At 35.2% G+C, this 16386-nt stretch overlaps 1 protein-coding gene across 1 annotated transcript in view; it reads left to right on the forward strand.

The window, feature by feature from the left end:
- Nucleotides 1-16386, forward strand: part of HCN1 (hyperpolarization activated cyclic nucleotide gated potassium channel 1) — a 386678-nt gene that overhangs the window by 277904 nt on the left and 92388 nt on the right. Inside the window, exon 4 of the mRNA XM_047073732.1 lies at nucleotides 1903-2121. Within this exon, the coding sequence (XP_046929688.1) occupies nucleotides 1903-2121 (219 nt within the window). The remainder of the gene's footprint in view (nucleotides 1-1902; nucleotides 2122-16386) is intronic.

The following is a 16386-nucleotide window of genomic DNA, read 5'->3' on the forward strand; positions in this document are numbered from 1 at the left end:
TTATAATTGAAAATAAAGGAATAAAATACATAAACAGGTATTTTGGATTATATACGAATTATGAAACTACTTTTGTTTTCTTGCACAACCTCAGCGAGTTATAGGAAATGTCAGAGGTAATATTAAAATGTCAGTGCATACATTTACATTAAATTCAACATATAGACAGTGTAAAGGATCTTTGTTGTGATGGAATTGTTCTGTATCTTGACTGTGGTGAGGAATACGCAAACTTATACAGGCGTTAAAATTGTATAAAACTTAAGTACACACACTAACAAACACCTTAAATCAGTGCAATATGAGTGAGATCAATGGATTGTACCCATGTCAATTTCCTGGTTGTAACATTGTACATACTTTGCAGGATGTTACTATTTTGGATGAAACGTGCATGGGTTCTCTATTATTTCTTAAAATTTGCATGTTAATCTATACTTATCTTAAAGTAGAAAGTTTAATTAAAAATCACATTCATACATGAAACTAGTTTGTATAGAGTTAAATCTTCATTGAAAAATGTTCCATTAGAATCATCAGCTCCAGATGTACTAAAATTTATGTTAAGTCAGAAATTTATGCTAATGTTATCATAATCTATAGAATATTCTAAGTAGTTCCAGTAATAGGTGCATCAACAGAAAGATCTTTCTTAAAATTTCTCAGAAACTATCAGAAATTATTTGTGATCTTACCTTAGCCAAAACAAGTGATGTCACTTACAATTTTATAGTTGAAAATGAAATTGCTAATTGTAAAAATGTTGATGACCTAAGAAATGGATTTGCAGAAAATTAAACCAGAAAAATTATATGATCAATATATCACAATAATACAGTATTTCTATTTATCATATTATATATAACTATGACACAAAAATATTATTTTTTGAAATATATAAATTTATGTTGTTATTCATCTATCACTATTACTATCATAAGTAATAAAATATTTTAAAGGAAAATTTAGTATCTATTATTATCTTTAACAGCACTTTTTTCTTACATTTTGAACTAATGGATCCCAAATTTTCATTTTGCACTGGACCTCATAAATTTTGTAAGTCTTGGGCCAGGAACTTGATACAAATTGATCCAAATAGTCCTTTAAATTGTATCAAAGGGTAGATAAGATATATTGAATAGCTTATTTTTGTAGAATAGAGTTTGGAGTAAATTTTTGAAAGCTTTCAGAAATTGCATCCAGTAACTAATCTCAGAAGTCAGCTCTTTTTTTTCCAGAGGGTTTGCCAAGATATTATTTTGCTTATTTTATTTTATAAAAAGCCAACAAGATTCATCCATCATCAATCCTGACATTTGAATCCCAATCTACATTACCCTGAAAGAGGACTTCAAGGAAGTCTTTCCATTTATCAGACCTCCATTGCCAAAATGTTTGTGTATTTTTCATTTAAGAAGTATAGAATTAAGGACTATCCAAATATATCCATTTGGATTTTAAATCTAAACATCGTAGTTTTGATAAAAATTCCTATACATAGACCCATCAACTTCATACTTCCCTGCAACATTTCTCATCTTGCAAATACGTTGCAAGAAAATGACCACATTTCCTTGAAACTTTGGAGTCAGTCTATCAGCATTCATTCTCGGCATTTTTGTATGACAGTCACACCATTGTCCCAAAAGGAATTTTAGTTTTAAAGACAACAAGCCTAAAACTGACTGGAATGCATATATTATCAGTAGATTATTTCTGTTTCCTAGTGGTAGGCAAGTTTTGGAAACCGCAGGTCATTTGAGTAGCAATTAAATGTTCCATTACAAGGATGTTTCTCCATACTCGTTACTCTATAATGTTTTTGTGCATGGGTCATACTCACTTTTTATTCTGCCATCCTAATGACTCAGCCTGTTTTCTCTTTCCCTTCTCTTCCAGAATGATTCGTGGGGAAAGCAGTATTCATATGCACTCTTCAAAGCTATGAGTCACATGCTGTGCATTGGGTATGGAGCCCAGGCCCCAGTCAGCATGTCTGACCTCTGGATTACCATGCTGAGCATGATCGTTGGGGCCACCTGCTATGCCATGTTTGTCGGCCATGCCACGGCTTTAATCCAGTCTTTGGATTCTTCAAGGCGCCAGTATCAAGAGAAGGTAATTTGTTTCATCACTACCATCTCCAACCAGCTAGTTTGTAAAATGAATTAATAGTGTTCACAGTAACTAAACCATTATTCTGTCAAAAACATAATGAAACAAAATGGATAAAACAGGAAAACACAGTCTGTTTTGATATTTTAAGGTTGCTTTAAGATGCTTGCTATACAGTTATTTGTTTTCAATTTATTTGTTGAATAACGTTTTTAAATCTGAATTTACATTCACAGAAAAAACAGTTACATGTTTCAGAATGCATTAAGCTGATTTAAAGTATTATCATCGATCGTGTTCTATCATATTTCCACAGTAAAATAATATAACGCCTCCTCTAATGTATGTTAGAAAAATGTTAGCGATTAAATGAAAACAGGCAGCCATTGCACATATCCCTCTGTTTCTCTGCATTACAATCATAATTTATATTATAATCCATATGCTTAGCTGAACATATGTTGCTCTTATATCTAGATAAGTCACCACACCCTCTAGTCTTAAAAATGCATATTAACAGCTGCTGTCGTGCATTCTTCTGCACAATGTGTTAATTAAAATGATTGCAGCTCTAAACTTTTCTCAAGAGAGAGAAAAGTAAATATATGCAATGATACATTCATTGGATTTTTTTTTCATATGCTGAATTACTTTCGCTGGGGCTAAACTTTGGATAGTCAGACAGTAATTGTATACTCGACCAAACATCCTTAACTTTGTGACAGATAAAGAAGAGTATTTCCTAACTGAAGGAAGATTTTATAATGCAGAAGTTTAGTTAAACATGGCAAACTATATAGTATACACCTTGCCAAAGAGCATTTCTAGAAGCAAAGGCTGAAGTAGTTCTAGAATACTTCTAGTGAGTGATAACCAGCTTAGACTTATAATTACTTACAAAATAGCCAAAGATTGTTCCAGTTGTTGTTTTATTTACAGACATTTTCAACACTATAATCACACAATACGAGAAAAGGAACCCAGATACTTTATTTCCCTTGAATGTAATGACACTGCCATCGACTACTGCAATGAGCAAGTTGGTATTTTGTTACTGAAATAATGAAGAGGTGAACCACCAAAATTGCTTCAAAGTTCATTTTAAAATAAAGCCTCCAATTAAACTGGAAAAAAAAAACAAAGCACATAGTAAGGGAGAGGAGACTTCATACAATGGTGACTTTGAAAATTGTATACTCGAAGGAATTTGGGCTAACATAATGGGGATTTAAGATAAGATTGCAGCAAGGTGTATGTTTCTATTATACTGTTTTTTTCTCTTTCAGTTGATACTGCTTTAGAAAAAAAATGCTCTTTTCCCATCTCCTTCTGTCTGCATCATTGGTACCTATTTTTCTTAAAACCAAATCTTCAATTTCTGGTATTGCATTTATTACCATTGCACTGCATGTTAGGTGAATTCACTATTTTTATGTTTTTAGAACTGCTTTAAAGCCAGGCTTAGGGGCGCCTGGGTGGCTCAGTCAGTTAAGTTTCCAACTTCAGCTCAGGTCATGATCTTGTGGTTCATGAGTTCGAGCCCTGCATCAGGCTGTATGCTGACAGCATGGAGCCTGGAGCCTGCTTGGGATTCTGTGTCTCCCTCTCTCTCTGCCCTTACCCCACTCATGGTCTGTCTGTCTCTCTCTCTGTCTCTCTCTCTGAAAAATAAATAAACATTAAAAATTAAAAAAAAAATAAAAACAAAGCCAGGTTTAACTTGGAAACCCAATTAATTCAACTATGCAATCATAGACATTTATAAGCAAAAATGTTATGATGCCTGCAATAATAAAAATCGTCAAGTTCTTGATATTACAAGGGCTTAATCTTCAGAAGGCAAGCATACTGAGGTAATCCTTTGTTACTTTTTTGACATATGGTACAATCTACACAGAAAGAGCTGATTACAAATATACATATATATATATATACATATATATATATGTATATATATATTTCCTTATTCTGAATGTTTCCTAAACTAGAGTTATACAATATATGACCTTTTAAATGTTTTCAAAGTTCATCAAAATTGTATCATATATCAGTGTTTAGTTACCTTTTTTTGGCTCATTTATATCCCATTGTATGGATATAATACATTTGTTTATCCATTTATCAGTCGATGGACATTTGAGTTGTTTCCTCCTCTGGCTATTGTGAATAGAGCTGCTGTTAAAATTTGAGTACAAGTGTAATATGAGTATCTGTTTTCATTGCTTTCAAGAATGTACCTACGAGTGGAATTGCTGGGTCCTATAACAATTTTATGTTTATCTTTTTGACAAGCTGCTTTTTCTTGTAGTTAATATTTGTCTTTAAGTGTATTAGAACCATCTCCATGGATGATTGTAAAATTAATATCGATATTATTTTCACTGATGTTATTTTTCATCAAAAATAATTTTATATTTTTGAGGTAAAGGAAAGAGCTCCAATACATTTTATAGTAGTCATTCAGGTTGCACTGGTTCAACCCACCTAATCTGGCCCCAGAATTCATTCCTGGACATTGTTGTCTCTCCATCACTTGCCCTACAGTTTGGCTGCAGTGAAAGTATTGATCAAATCTAGTCTAGTGCACTACTGTATGCTCTAGTCTACTGCAAGTTATCCAGCCTACTGTGTATGTCTGGAATCTCAGGGTCATTTAATTCTGTCTTCCTAGGGAACATCTGTTCGTTCTTGCTTTCCCAACCTGAAGTCGTTCTATCATCCTAAGCAGTAGCATTAGGTCCTCTGATTTTGAGATCCTTATCTACACAATTTCCCAATGATAGTAATCTGAAAGGGCTAGAGTGTCATCATCATCATCACCATCACCACCATCATCATCATCATTATTTTCACTCTTGACCAAAAAAAAATGTGATGTAGCATTGCAGATTAAACTCTGACTTGAATCACACTGTATTCTGCTGATTTCATGGGGTATCATGTTTTGTATTCTGATATTTCAGACAGCTACATTTTCCCCTTCTGCCAGATAAGGTGACTTTAAAGCATGAGACAGGTGGCATTTAAAATGTGCCTCTCCTGATGCTGTGCTCTGGATTACTAGCAGGCTTCATAGTTTCTGTAACTGGGATATTGAACAAGCTCAATTTCAGAAATAACCAAAGGAATCATATTTTTTGTCTCCAACTGTTTATTTAGCAAAAGGGTCATTTTTTTCTGAACAAATAAAATCCCTCCAAGATCTTTTTGGGGCTAGAAGCCAGGAATTAGAACATACTCCATAGGCTCTCTTCTCTCTCCTGTTATAAGCCTATTAGGAGCTACTATTTGTCACTAGGGAGGAGACACAAGGAGGGATTAAAGGGAAGGGAAGAGGCAGTTTTTTGTTGTTGTCATTGTTGTTTTTAGTTTATTTATTTTGAGAGGAGAGAGAGAGAAAGAGAGAGAGAGAGAGAGAGAGAGAGAGAGAGAGAATATGCATGCACGGGAGGGAAACAGAGAGAGAGAGAATCCCAAAGCAGGCTCCACACTGTGAGTGTGGACCCCGATGCGGGGCTTGAACTCACAAACCATGAGATCATGACCTGAGCTGAAACCAAGAGTTAGACGCTTAACCGACTGAGCCACATAGGAGCCCCAGGAAGAAGCAGTTTTAATCCCTTGCTAGATGTGTTATGCTAGTGTTCTTTGATGGGTATGGCAGATGATTAAAGCTGACACTTCTTTATGAGATCCTTTGGGCTCTTCAGGTAACACCCCCTGAGTCTCCCTCCTGCACTTCCTTAGTCTTGCGAAATCCGGAAGTTATCTCCAACCTCCTTCTGCTCTGGGCTCCTTGCTTTGCCAGGTGGTACTCTTGGACAGGACCCAAGATGTAAAGCTGGCTCCCTGTGTGGCTCAGATCTGGTCCACAGAGAAGCACTCCTGCGTCCCTCTCTTCACCCATCCCTCAGTGTTCTGCCTCCTACCACCAAAGCGATGAGGATCCTGTGTCTAGCCTTCCCCAATTCTTTGGCAGGAGTCAGACCCTGTCCACAAGTTAATTCTGTGTTCTTATATGTGACTCCCAACAATATGATCTTATTTCAGAGATACCCAAGTGGTTTTCTTGAAGGTGTCTCCCCAGGTAAAGTGTTAGAAGGTAGCCCTCCCACCCTCTATCCCAAAGGGGGCTGAGAAAGGAACTCAGAACAATCACTCTCTCTGAAGAAACCTGCTCAGGAAAATTCTCATTCTACCTTCTTGACGTCTGTGGAGCTCCGATGGAATTGAGACCTCCTGGAGGCTTTATCCTTGCATCACCATTTACTTTTATAAACCAGCATATGAGAGACCACTTTATACAGGCTGTTTGTAGTTAAGTTCTGGAGGAGTCAAAAGTTATGTGCAGATTTTCAACTGTGCTGTGGGGTCACCACCCTTAACCCCCATGCTATTTCAAGGGTCACCTGTACATATAAATGTTCCCTAGTCAACTGTTTGGAAATGTTGATTGAAAAATGCATCAGAGTATGGTTTCTTTGGATAAATGTGTGCACCTGGAACATTTAATTTGTTGTCTCTGCCCTCCGTGCCAACCCCCCCATGTATTTTTAAGTGATTAAAACGTACTTTGGGGGCACATGAGTGGCTCAGTCAGTTAAGCGTCCAGCTCTTTATTTCGGCTCAGGTCATAATCTCATGGGTTCATGAGTTCGAGCCCAAATTGGGCTCCATGCTGACAACCCTCCCCTGCTCATGCCTGCTCTCTCTCTCTTTCAGAATAAATAAACTTAAATAAAATAAAATAAAATTAAATTAAATTAAATTAAATTAAATTAAATTAAATAATTGTATAAAACAAATTAAAAATTAGATATTTGGAAAATACCTATCTAGAAAAACTCCCCAAAGTATGCCTGGGTGGCTGTTAGTTAAGCATCCAACTTCAGCTCAGGTCATGATCTCACAGTTTGCAAATTCGAGCCCCACATCGGGCCCTGAGACAGCATGGAGCCTGGAGCCTGCTTGGAATTCTTGGAATTCTCCCTCTCTCTCTGCCCATCCCCTGCTTTTACTCTGTCGCTTTCTCTCTCTCAAAAATAAATAAACATTAAAAAAAATTTAGAAAAACTCCCCAAAGTGATGAGTATTCCTTTTTTTTTTTTTTCTTTTTTAACTGACGTTGGGTAGTTACTCTCTTTTCTAGATAGGTCTGCAGTTCACCTACTCTTCAGGAGATGAAACTGCTTTTCATCATCCTGTGCCTTTGTACTACTGCAACTTAGTTCTAACACTTGGGCACCCCCAGGGAGCCTACTACTATTTTTAGACTTGTCACTCGCCTTCCTGTCATATAATTATAGTAATAGCAGCTTTTAGGTGTACAGTTTTCCCTCTGTAATAAGGAAGAATTACAACATAAAACACATCATGAACTTAGAATAAGAAAAACTTTCAACTCACCTTGGTAGACTTAATGTACATGAAAGATTTTTAATGTAAAATTTGAATATGACTGAAGAATCATGTTAATTATATGAGGAAATTATCACATTGAAATACATTTATACACTGAATAGCTTCCTGAATCCAGGAAGCAGAGTGTATAAATCCAAGACAGGTGCAGGAATGATTTGTTTAAATAGACCATGCTTTCTAATGGTAGAGCCCAAGACAGTGAGCCAGTGCTACTCCAGGCTTCAAATATTGATTGTATTATATAAATTTTTAAAAATTACATATTCTCAATTTAATAATGATAAGAAATTTAAAAGCTAAATTTATCCAAAAGAACAATGATACAATTTTCTTCATCTTAGCATGAGTTTATATGACTCTCATGAAAGGCCCTTTGGACTAAGAAGGTATGGTTTAATAGAAGTAGTTTCTCACTCATAAAAGTGAGTTGTATGTAATCCTATATGCAGCCATATTGAATTATACAGTTTTATGTAATCATAGCAACAACATAATATCCTAAACCTAGTCGGTCCAGGAAAATGTTTTTTTTCTTGATTTTAATTCATAATCCATAAATCCTAATTTTTTCCTTGTAAATGAAAAACTATTAACGGGACTATCGCATACATTTCTTAATCCATAGAAATCTTTTTCTTGTTTAATCAGTCTAATCTCCCAAAGTTGTGTAAGCTAATGGTATGACCAAAGACAAAAAGCTAAGCACCAAGACCTCCTCTCATTTTCAATCCACTCAAATCCCATTTGCAATAAAGCAGATTTCACATCAGTTAAAGTAACTATGGTTAATGTAGATATTTTATCGGTAATACACCCTTCCAAAAGAATTTGGCTGAAGGACGGATGATGCCATATCAACTTTTAAATTCTTACAAATCTCTCCACCAAACTTCATTTCCAGGCAAATAAATTTTTCTCAACAAACTAAATGAGTCTGACCTGTTATACCCTTCACCCTACTCCTTTATATATTTTTACCCCTTTCACTATTTACATGGGTTATGCCCTTCTCTTGGGAGGGCTGTGACATCTTCTGTGATCATCTCAACCTATAGTAACTTGTTTATTGTATCTATTTTATCTGTCCAGGGGAGTATAAGCACCATGATGGGAACACTTGTTTCTCAACTTTTGTGTAGCTCAGCCCTATACACAGAAACCTCAGTATTATGATGCTGAGGTTACAACAGTACGCAGAAGGGACAGTGAGGATTTAGAATGTTTACTGGTCTGGCCTTTATTCTAACATAAATAGGAATAACAGTTCACAATTTGAACTTTCCTGAATGCTGTCACTTGAGTATACATAACACATCTTTTTAAAAGTTATGTTGTTTATTTACTTATACATAAGCGTACTGTAAAGATCTTGCTTCATGTTACAGCACTTACTTGCTTATGTATTATATGTATGTATTTAGCTTAAACACAGATGAAAACTTAATTTTCAATATGCTTTCTCCTCTGGAATTCTGAGATTGATTTCTCTGTAAGTAAAAGGTACATTATCAAAGTGTTTTTCATCAGGGTTGAAGCAATTTCTTTGTTTCTGGGTTGATCAGGAGGGTCTTCTCCTTTAGGACATGATGGAACCCATTGTCTAGAAAAGATGGACGGGTGAGTTCATCACTCTTGCCATGCAATTCTGAGTCTTCAAAAAAAAAGACTCTATAACCAGAGCAAAGAGGAAAAATTTGGAGTAGTGAATACGATAGTTTGTAGGTAATGCTATTATTTTAAAAAGAAAGGAAGAACATTTACATCCTGCTTTTCAACCTATCTTCATTATCAAGAAATTTAGTCAGTTGAGCTGCTAGTTTGGTTTACTGATTTTGTGGGCTGTGTTAGTATTTATCCTCAGAAAAGCAAAGAGGCTTTGAAGTTATAATGATCTTGACCTTGGAATATCAGTTTGACCCAATGCTTAAATTAAAAATGGCTGGATGCCTTCATTTTCATTGGGAACATTCTTAGGAGGAAGATGTAGCTCTAAAATCCATGTGCATTCAGCAAAATGTTTCACTTGCTTTTTCTTCCTTCTTCGTAAAGTCTTCCTTCCTTTACAAATGAGAATGCCACGAGCACAACTCCCACATGGTTCCTTAATTAGTCAGAAAGATTTCCAATGCTGCTATACCATATACTTTTTGCTTCCCAGGAGCTGAATTTAACATACTCCGGTATGTTAAAGTGGTAGTATTGCCAAATGTTCTCAGGCCAAGGAGATCCTAAGACTGGGGATATCTTTGAGATTTTCTCCTAGGAACACAGCCAGTGCAGTAGCCCTGGGGTTAGCTTCATGTGACCACTTGAGCTGCTAACAAACCAGGCTCCTGGCAGAATGATGATGCTTTATTTTCAGCAGAGAAAAATGTTTTACACTAAGTACTGTTATGATAGGAGCAAGTAAAGGGAGAGAGTGTGAAGCTGTTAATTTAACTAAGGTGAAAAATAGAAATTTGCCAATTGTAAATCTCTTATACCACCAACTATCAACCAACCTTTATATTTTAATATATTCTATGAGGAGATATGATATCCCTTTTCACTCAATGATACTTTCTATACCAATATTCTAGTTACAGACTGAAATTTCCCTTACCTTTGCTGTAGGTATTCATGGTTCCAGGGCTGCACAAAGTGACAAAAATTGGCCCTTAGCAATCCTTCATTTAATTCTTTGCAGTTTACATTTATCATTTGTAGCTCATCTAACAGCTTCTTGTAATGGCTCTAAAGTAGAGTTGCATTTTCTACCATTTTTCTTTTTTGATTGATCTACTGACTTAATTTTTTTAGAAATGTTTGCATTTTCATTTGAATTTGTACTCCCCAAAGTTCTCTTTCAAGTATTGTGCTATATTGTTTTTTTTTTTGTCCCTTATATATCATAAGACATAAATACATTATTAAGCACTTTCACAGGGCAGAAGCTTGGTCACCAGAGATCCATTAGTCTGGCAAGAACCCACAATGGATAATAATTACTGAATGTAACTTGTATTTGCTTAGTCAGATCATGGGGTCACATTTGAAATAGGCCTTAAAGAATGCAGGATCTCCTTGGCCTGAGAACATTGGGCAACACAACCACTTTAAAGTACATTAAATTCAGTTCCTGGGAATCAACAGGCAGAGATAGTCACTATGAGAGAAATGTCCCAGAAAAGAGCCCTAATTTTGTGAAGATTGCTGGAAGACAGGAATAAAATCTACAAAGGCCCAGAGGTGGATATGTGTGGGAATATTGAATTGTCTAATTTGAGTGAAGCAAAAACAACCTTGCTGGGGAAACTGTGAAATAATATTGGGTTATGGTCCACATACAGCAGTTTTGAATGCGGAAATGATGAAATTGTACATTGGGGAAAGGATACCCACTGCAAAATTTTAGCAATGGGATGTAGTAATTGAAGCTGTCTTTTAGGAATGTAAATTAGCAGTGCATGAGATATGGCGTACTCTTAACCTAGACTATAAGGTTCCAAGATCAAGTAGATCACTACATAAATGCTTACTCTAGGTTAACACAACACATTAAACAGGAACAGGAATTCCAGGCTTGTAAGTAAATAGGGACACTCTAGTTAATAAAACCGTTGTAAATGGCATTCTTTTTATAAGGAATTATAATCCAAATAGCCTCTAGAGATAAGGTGTTATGTGAGTCAGGTCCCAAATAGTCTATTTTTTTTAATCTGTTCAGTGCATATCTATCAAATACTTACTATGTGTCAGGTCTGGTAATAGAGGCTAGGCATACAATGTGAACAAATAAATATGGTACTCTCCCTCATCAAGCTTCTTATAGTACAGTAGATGGGAGAGGGAGGGGCATGACACCCAGTAACAAGATTCGAAGAAAGCAGTGAACTCTTATAAAAATTTTCAAGTGCTATGAAACGAAATGTAAAGACGCAATAAGGGATTTTAAGAATTTGACATGATTCCTATGGGGTGCAGTGGGGGCGGGGAGAAGAAAAAAAGATTTATGAAGAAACCCAAAGAATGAGTAGAAGGGAGAGGGTGAAGTGAACAACATGAGGGAATGCACAGAGGTGTGAAAAGGTTTGCCATGATTCAAGAACACACAGGAAAGTGTGCTTAGAGCAAAGTGAAATGGCTCTGGATGAGACTGAAGAGATTAACATGTGTCGGGTTGGGAGAACCTCACTGGCCTACTTGACCATGTTGTACTGTATCCTAACGGCTATGAGTCTTGTAAGAATTTGAAGCAGAAGAGAGGTATGATTAGATTTGAAATTTTTAAGTGTGTTCAAAGCCTCTTGTAGGCAGCATATAGATGGGTCTTTGTTTTTCAATCCATTCTGTCACACTATGCCTTTTGATTGGAGCGTTTAGTCCATTTACAATCAAAGTAATTATTAATAGGTATTTATTGTCATTTCATTGCTTGTTTTGTGGTTGTTTCTGAAGACTTTATCTGATTCTTTTTTGTCTTTCTCTTTTTCATGGTTTTCTGGTTTTCTTTCAAGTGTCACATCTTCTTTATCCATTTGTCCATCATTGGACACTTGGGCGCTTCCATATTTTGGCTATTGAAAATGCTGCAGTAAACATCGGGGTGCATATATCCACTTAAATTAGTGTTTTCATATTCTTTGGGTAATACCTAGTAGTGCAATTACTGGATCACATAATAATTCTATTTTTTAATTATTTGAGGAACCTCCATTCTGTTTTCCAAAGTTACTGTACTGGTTGCATTCCCACCAACAGTGCCTAAGAACTTATGAATTTTGCACTTCACATATTGTCTGAACTTTAAATACAAATTAAGTACTTCCACTATACAAATGAGGCAAGTCTAAACCACTGTGATGCAAGATATTTTCAACTTTTTTCTGACTATACCAATATTTTACTTAAAGGGTACAAACATATTATTCAGATGATAATATAAGATAGATTATTATATTTCATATTTACTGCTTCAGCTTTGCCAAGTAAAATTATCTTAGAATAGTATATTCAATTTAAAAGATTTCTTGCTGTCCTCCTACTTCACCAAGTTATTATTAAAACTAATGAGCTAAAATTTTGGAAGTTATTTAAGCAATTGGGGAAAAGCCACTATTAAAATACGTAGCATTAGCATATTTAATGAAAAATAATCTTCAACTTCAGTATTGCAGTTTTATTAAGCAATATTCGGAGGGGATTCAAGATGTCTACTAAATGACACAAATAGATTATTTCCACTTTTTCCTCATTGAGAACAGATTGCTAGTAATCATGACTGCCTGAATTAAGTTCCACCCTTGAATTTAGTGGAAAAGCAACATATTAGAAACAGATGCAGAACTGCTGAAGGTAGGTGCATGGAGGGGAAAGAGAGAAATGAATTTACAGCAGAGCAAGAACAGGAAAATGATTAAAAACCACATTTCACAACTAAAAAGCCAGTCTTGTGGCACAATGCAGTGTAGGACCATGCTCTGTCTGCACAGGTAGCTTTCAACTGGTTTAGATCAGCCTCTGGTTGGAGGACTCCCATCCTGCATCTGGGTCCACCAAATTTTGACCAGTTTATAAAATGTATTTTTACTACGCTGTTTGTTCCCTCTGTTTTGGTGGCATATGGCAGGCAGATTGTACAGCTGAGCTGGTTCTATAGACGTTTTGGCTTACACATACTTTAAAAGGTGAGGAGGCTCCGAATCACGTCATAGTAATGGCCAGAAAATAGTGAACGGTTCATGTTTCTTACAAGAGCAGTGAACATTCTCAAACAGCCGCATGGGAATCAAATAGATGATAATTGTGGAATTTTGTTTTCCAGTTTAGCCAAACTTACTTTTTCTTAAATTGCATTCACCATATAATTTCTCCAGATTTTTCATCCAAAATTTTTAGTAGTTAAAAACAAACACAAAAATTCTAAAAAACACTTAAATTTACCTTTAAAAAGGTGGTAAACATTACTCCAAATATCAGGACTTTTACAACTGATTTGAGGAATGATTCTTCCAAAATGCTTTTAAAGGGTAAAGGGGTTAATTGTCTGGAAGTTTTCTTTATTGGAACACCATTCCCTGATTGGATGACTCATTCTTCCTGGCTTCTTGGCAATGTTATAGCCTCCTAGTCATGCAAGCTACAGGAAGTTGTGCGTTGGAGAAATCATAAAATTTTAAAAATTACATTTATAGATCAATTCTCCTTTTTTAAAAAATGATTCAGATGACTAGATTCTAACTTCAATAAATTAACAAAGTCTTCTTTATGCAATCATGGTAATAATACCTTTAAGTAGCAATCTGAAGCATCTAGCATAAAAAATGCCATATCACCACATTTTGTAGACTTATCATAAAATATCCCATTTTCCATCTGAGTTTTAGATATTAATAACTAGAGGCTGAATCTATGCAATTTTAAAGAATCGTAACAAAGAAAATAATCAGTATTCTGAGAATGAGTATGCATGGGGGCTCACCTATATTAGAACATATCTATGGGAACGTATCTGCATTTTTTAAATGGCTCGATTATCATCCAGATAGCTAATGCTATATAGACAACATTAGCATCAATACTTCCTTGGCTTAAAAGATATTAGGTTCCATTTTTTGATGTTATTGATACTGGAAAGAAGGAAGATTTTTTCTGTTTAGGTATCCTTATTATGATTGTATTCTCAATTAATTCACATTTTAGAGATAAGAAGCCTCTGATCCGGAGAGATTAAGTTATATTCCATATTCCCACATCTAGCTAGCAGAGTGGCAACAATACAAAGCAGCATTCTTGTTTTCTAACCCAGTGTGCTTTGGAGAGATGCATAGGGAGCTAAGGAGGATAAAATTATCAGAGGTATTTTACAGGTCAGCCTTTGCATTTTCCTTCCAACCTCCAAAAACAGACCATAGCATCCAAAGACCCTGTTCTCAGATAAAATTACTATGCTAAGATTGTTGCATTTGTATAAACAAATTTTTGGGAAAAAAAAAACAGTGATGTTCAAGTCAGAGCATATTAATTGCCTTTTTCCTTGATCGAGACTGTGTACTTGGTAAGCAAGAGTATTAGTGGGCACTGTAAACAGATATAAATAACTTTTCACTAAAAAGTTATTTTGCCAGTGCTGTTTAGATGCTTTCAGCTTTATAAACAGTGCATTTACACTTTAGAAAATCAATTTCCATGATTTTTATTGACAGTGAAATAGTAACCCACAGATTTCATATTGTTGTACAGTTTTTCTTTGATATAGTTAATGTAATATACACACCATTCAGATGTCGGAGGGTTGTTAATATCCCATTACATTCATCAATCAGGTTTTGTACACAAACCTTTTCATTTATTTGAAAGCAAATGTACATGCCACAGCAGCACATTTATAGAACCCCTAGTAGTGCAAGGAGATCTAAAGGGAAACATGAGGGCAGAATGTGTTAAGCATTCATCATTAGCATCGGCTAACAAACTTGCAGAGCAATTACTTTTTTTATTTAATAGTTGGAGAACCTGTCGTATAGATGGCTTGGAAAATTTATCTCACGAGCAAAACACAGAACATTTCATTCTTTCAGAATTAGGTACGTCTGTCAGTGCCATGGGTTTGCTAGCAACTTTGTACATGTTTCTCAGTGGTTGTAGAAGTTCAGTTCTTTTTCTGGAGTAGATATATGTGAAAATACTACTTGAGTTAGCATTTTATTCCTTTGTATTTTAATATTAAATCATTGCTGGAAAATATTAAGTATTTTTGACATTAGCCGGAAATAACTCATTATTTTTAAATGAGTGAAAGTTAACTTATTAAAAAAAAGCTAACTGATTAAAAAAGTTTTATTTCCTTATGAAATTTGAAAACTAGTTGTGGAAATTGAAATTATGTACTCATGTTTTAATACATTATTTATTTTTTAAGAAAATTAGTACAAAAGTGTTGCAGTAATTTAAAAGAAGAAGTGGTGGCATTAAACATACAAAAGGTAGGAGCGCCGGGGTGACTCAGTCAGTTAAGCATCTGACTTCGGCTCAGGTGATGATCTCATGGTTTGTGAGTTCGAGCCTCATGTCAGGCTCTATGCTCACAGCTTGGAGCCTGGAGCCTGCTTCGGATTCTCTCTCTCTCTCAAAAAATCAACATTATTTTTTTTTAAATATACAAAAGGTATAATAGCATAGTAATCTGTAACAAATAAGCAGGGTATTCGAGTGATAATGTTTGTTCTGATATTTGCACAATGATGGGGGGAGCACTATAGGGTCTACTATTTTCTGTAGAAACTTGCCTCACATTCTTATATCAATGCAAGTTCTGAGCATTCCTCTGAGTTTTTTCAGAAAACTATGAAGCTATCATCAAAAATACCTGGTTTCGTGTGGAATGTACCTTATTAATAGGCTTATGTTCTTCATTTCTGCACCTGCTAACCTTATTATTAATATTCTTATATAAATTAATGTTAAGAAATCGTGTAAGGAACCTAGCTTTGTTCCCTTGGAAAGAGCTTTGCAATATCATAACAAGTCTCCTCTAATGGAAAACACAGTATGATTCAGAGTAGCTGAAGATAGCTGCTAATAATTACTATGCTCACAGCACACTTATCTTGACTGTGCCATTTTCTCTAGAAAAGGAAATAACATTTAATATTTTCTAGTTTTACAAAGAGTAAGGGAATTAACCTCACGTTGAACAAGCAACAGGATGTCTTAATTGCTTATTGCAAAGGTTTCCTGTGTTATTAAAGTAACAAAAAGATTTTCTTAAGATCCTCTGACACTAAAATATAATATTACTGTATCTATGGTATATAAAAGGAGATTCAGATCTAGCAAGGGCACACAGTGTACAAGAAATTCATAGGT

This window comes from Lynx rufus, unplaced genomic scaffold (assembly GCF_022079265.1).
Source record: "Lynx rufus isolate CCGP_SWC_20201006 ecotype Redwood Valley unplaced genomic scaffold, mLynRuf1.p SCAF_1, whole genome shotgun sequence".
Lineage (NCBI taxonomy): Eukaryota > Metazoa > Chordata > Mammalia > Carnivora > Felidae > Lynx > Lynx rufus.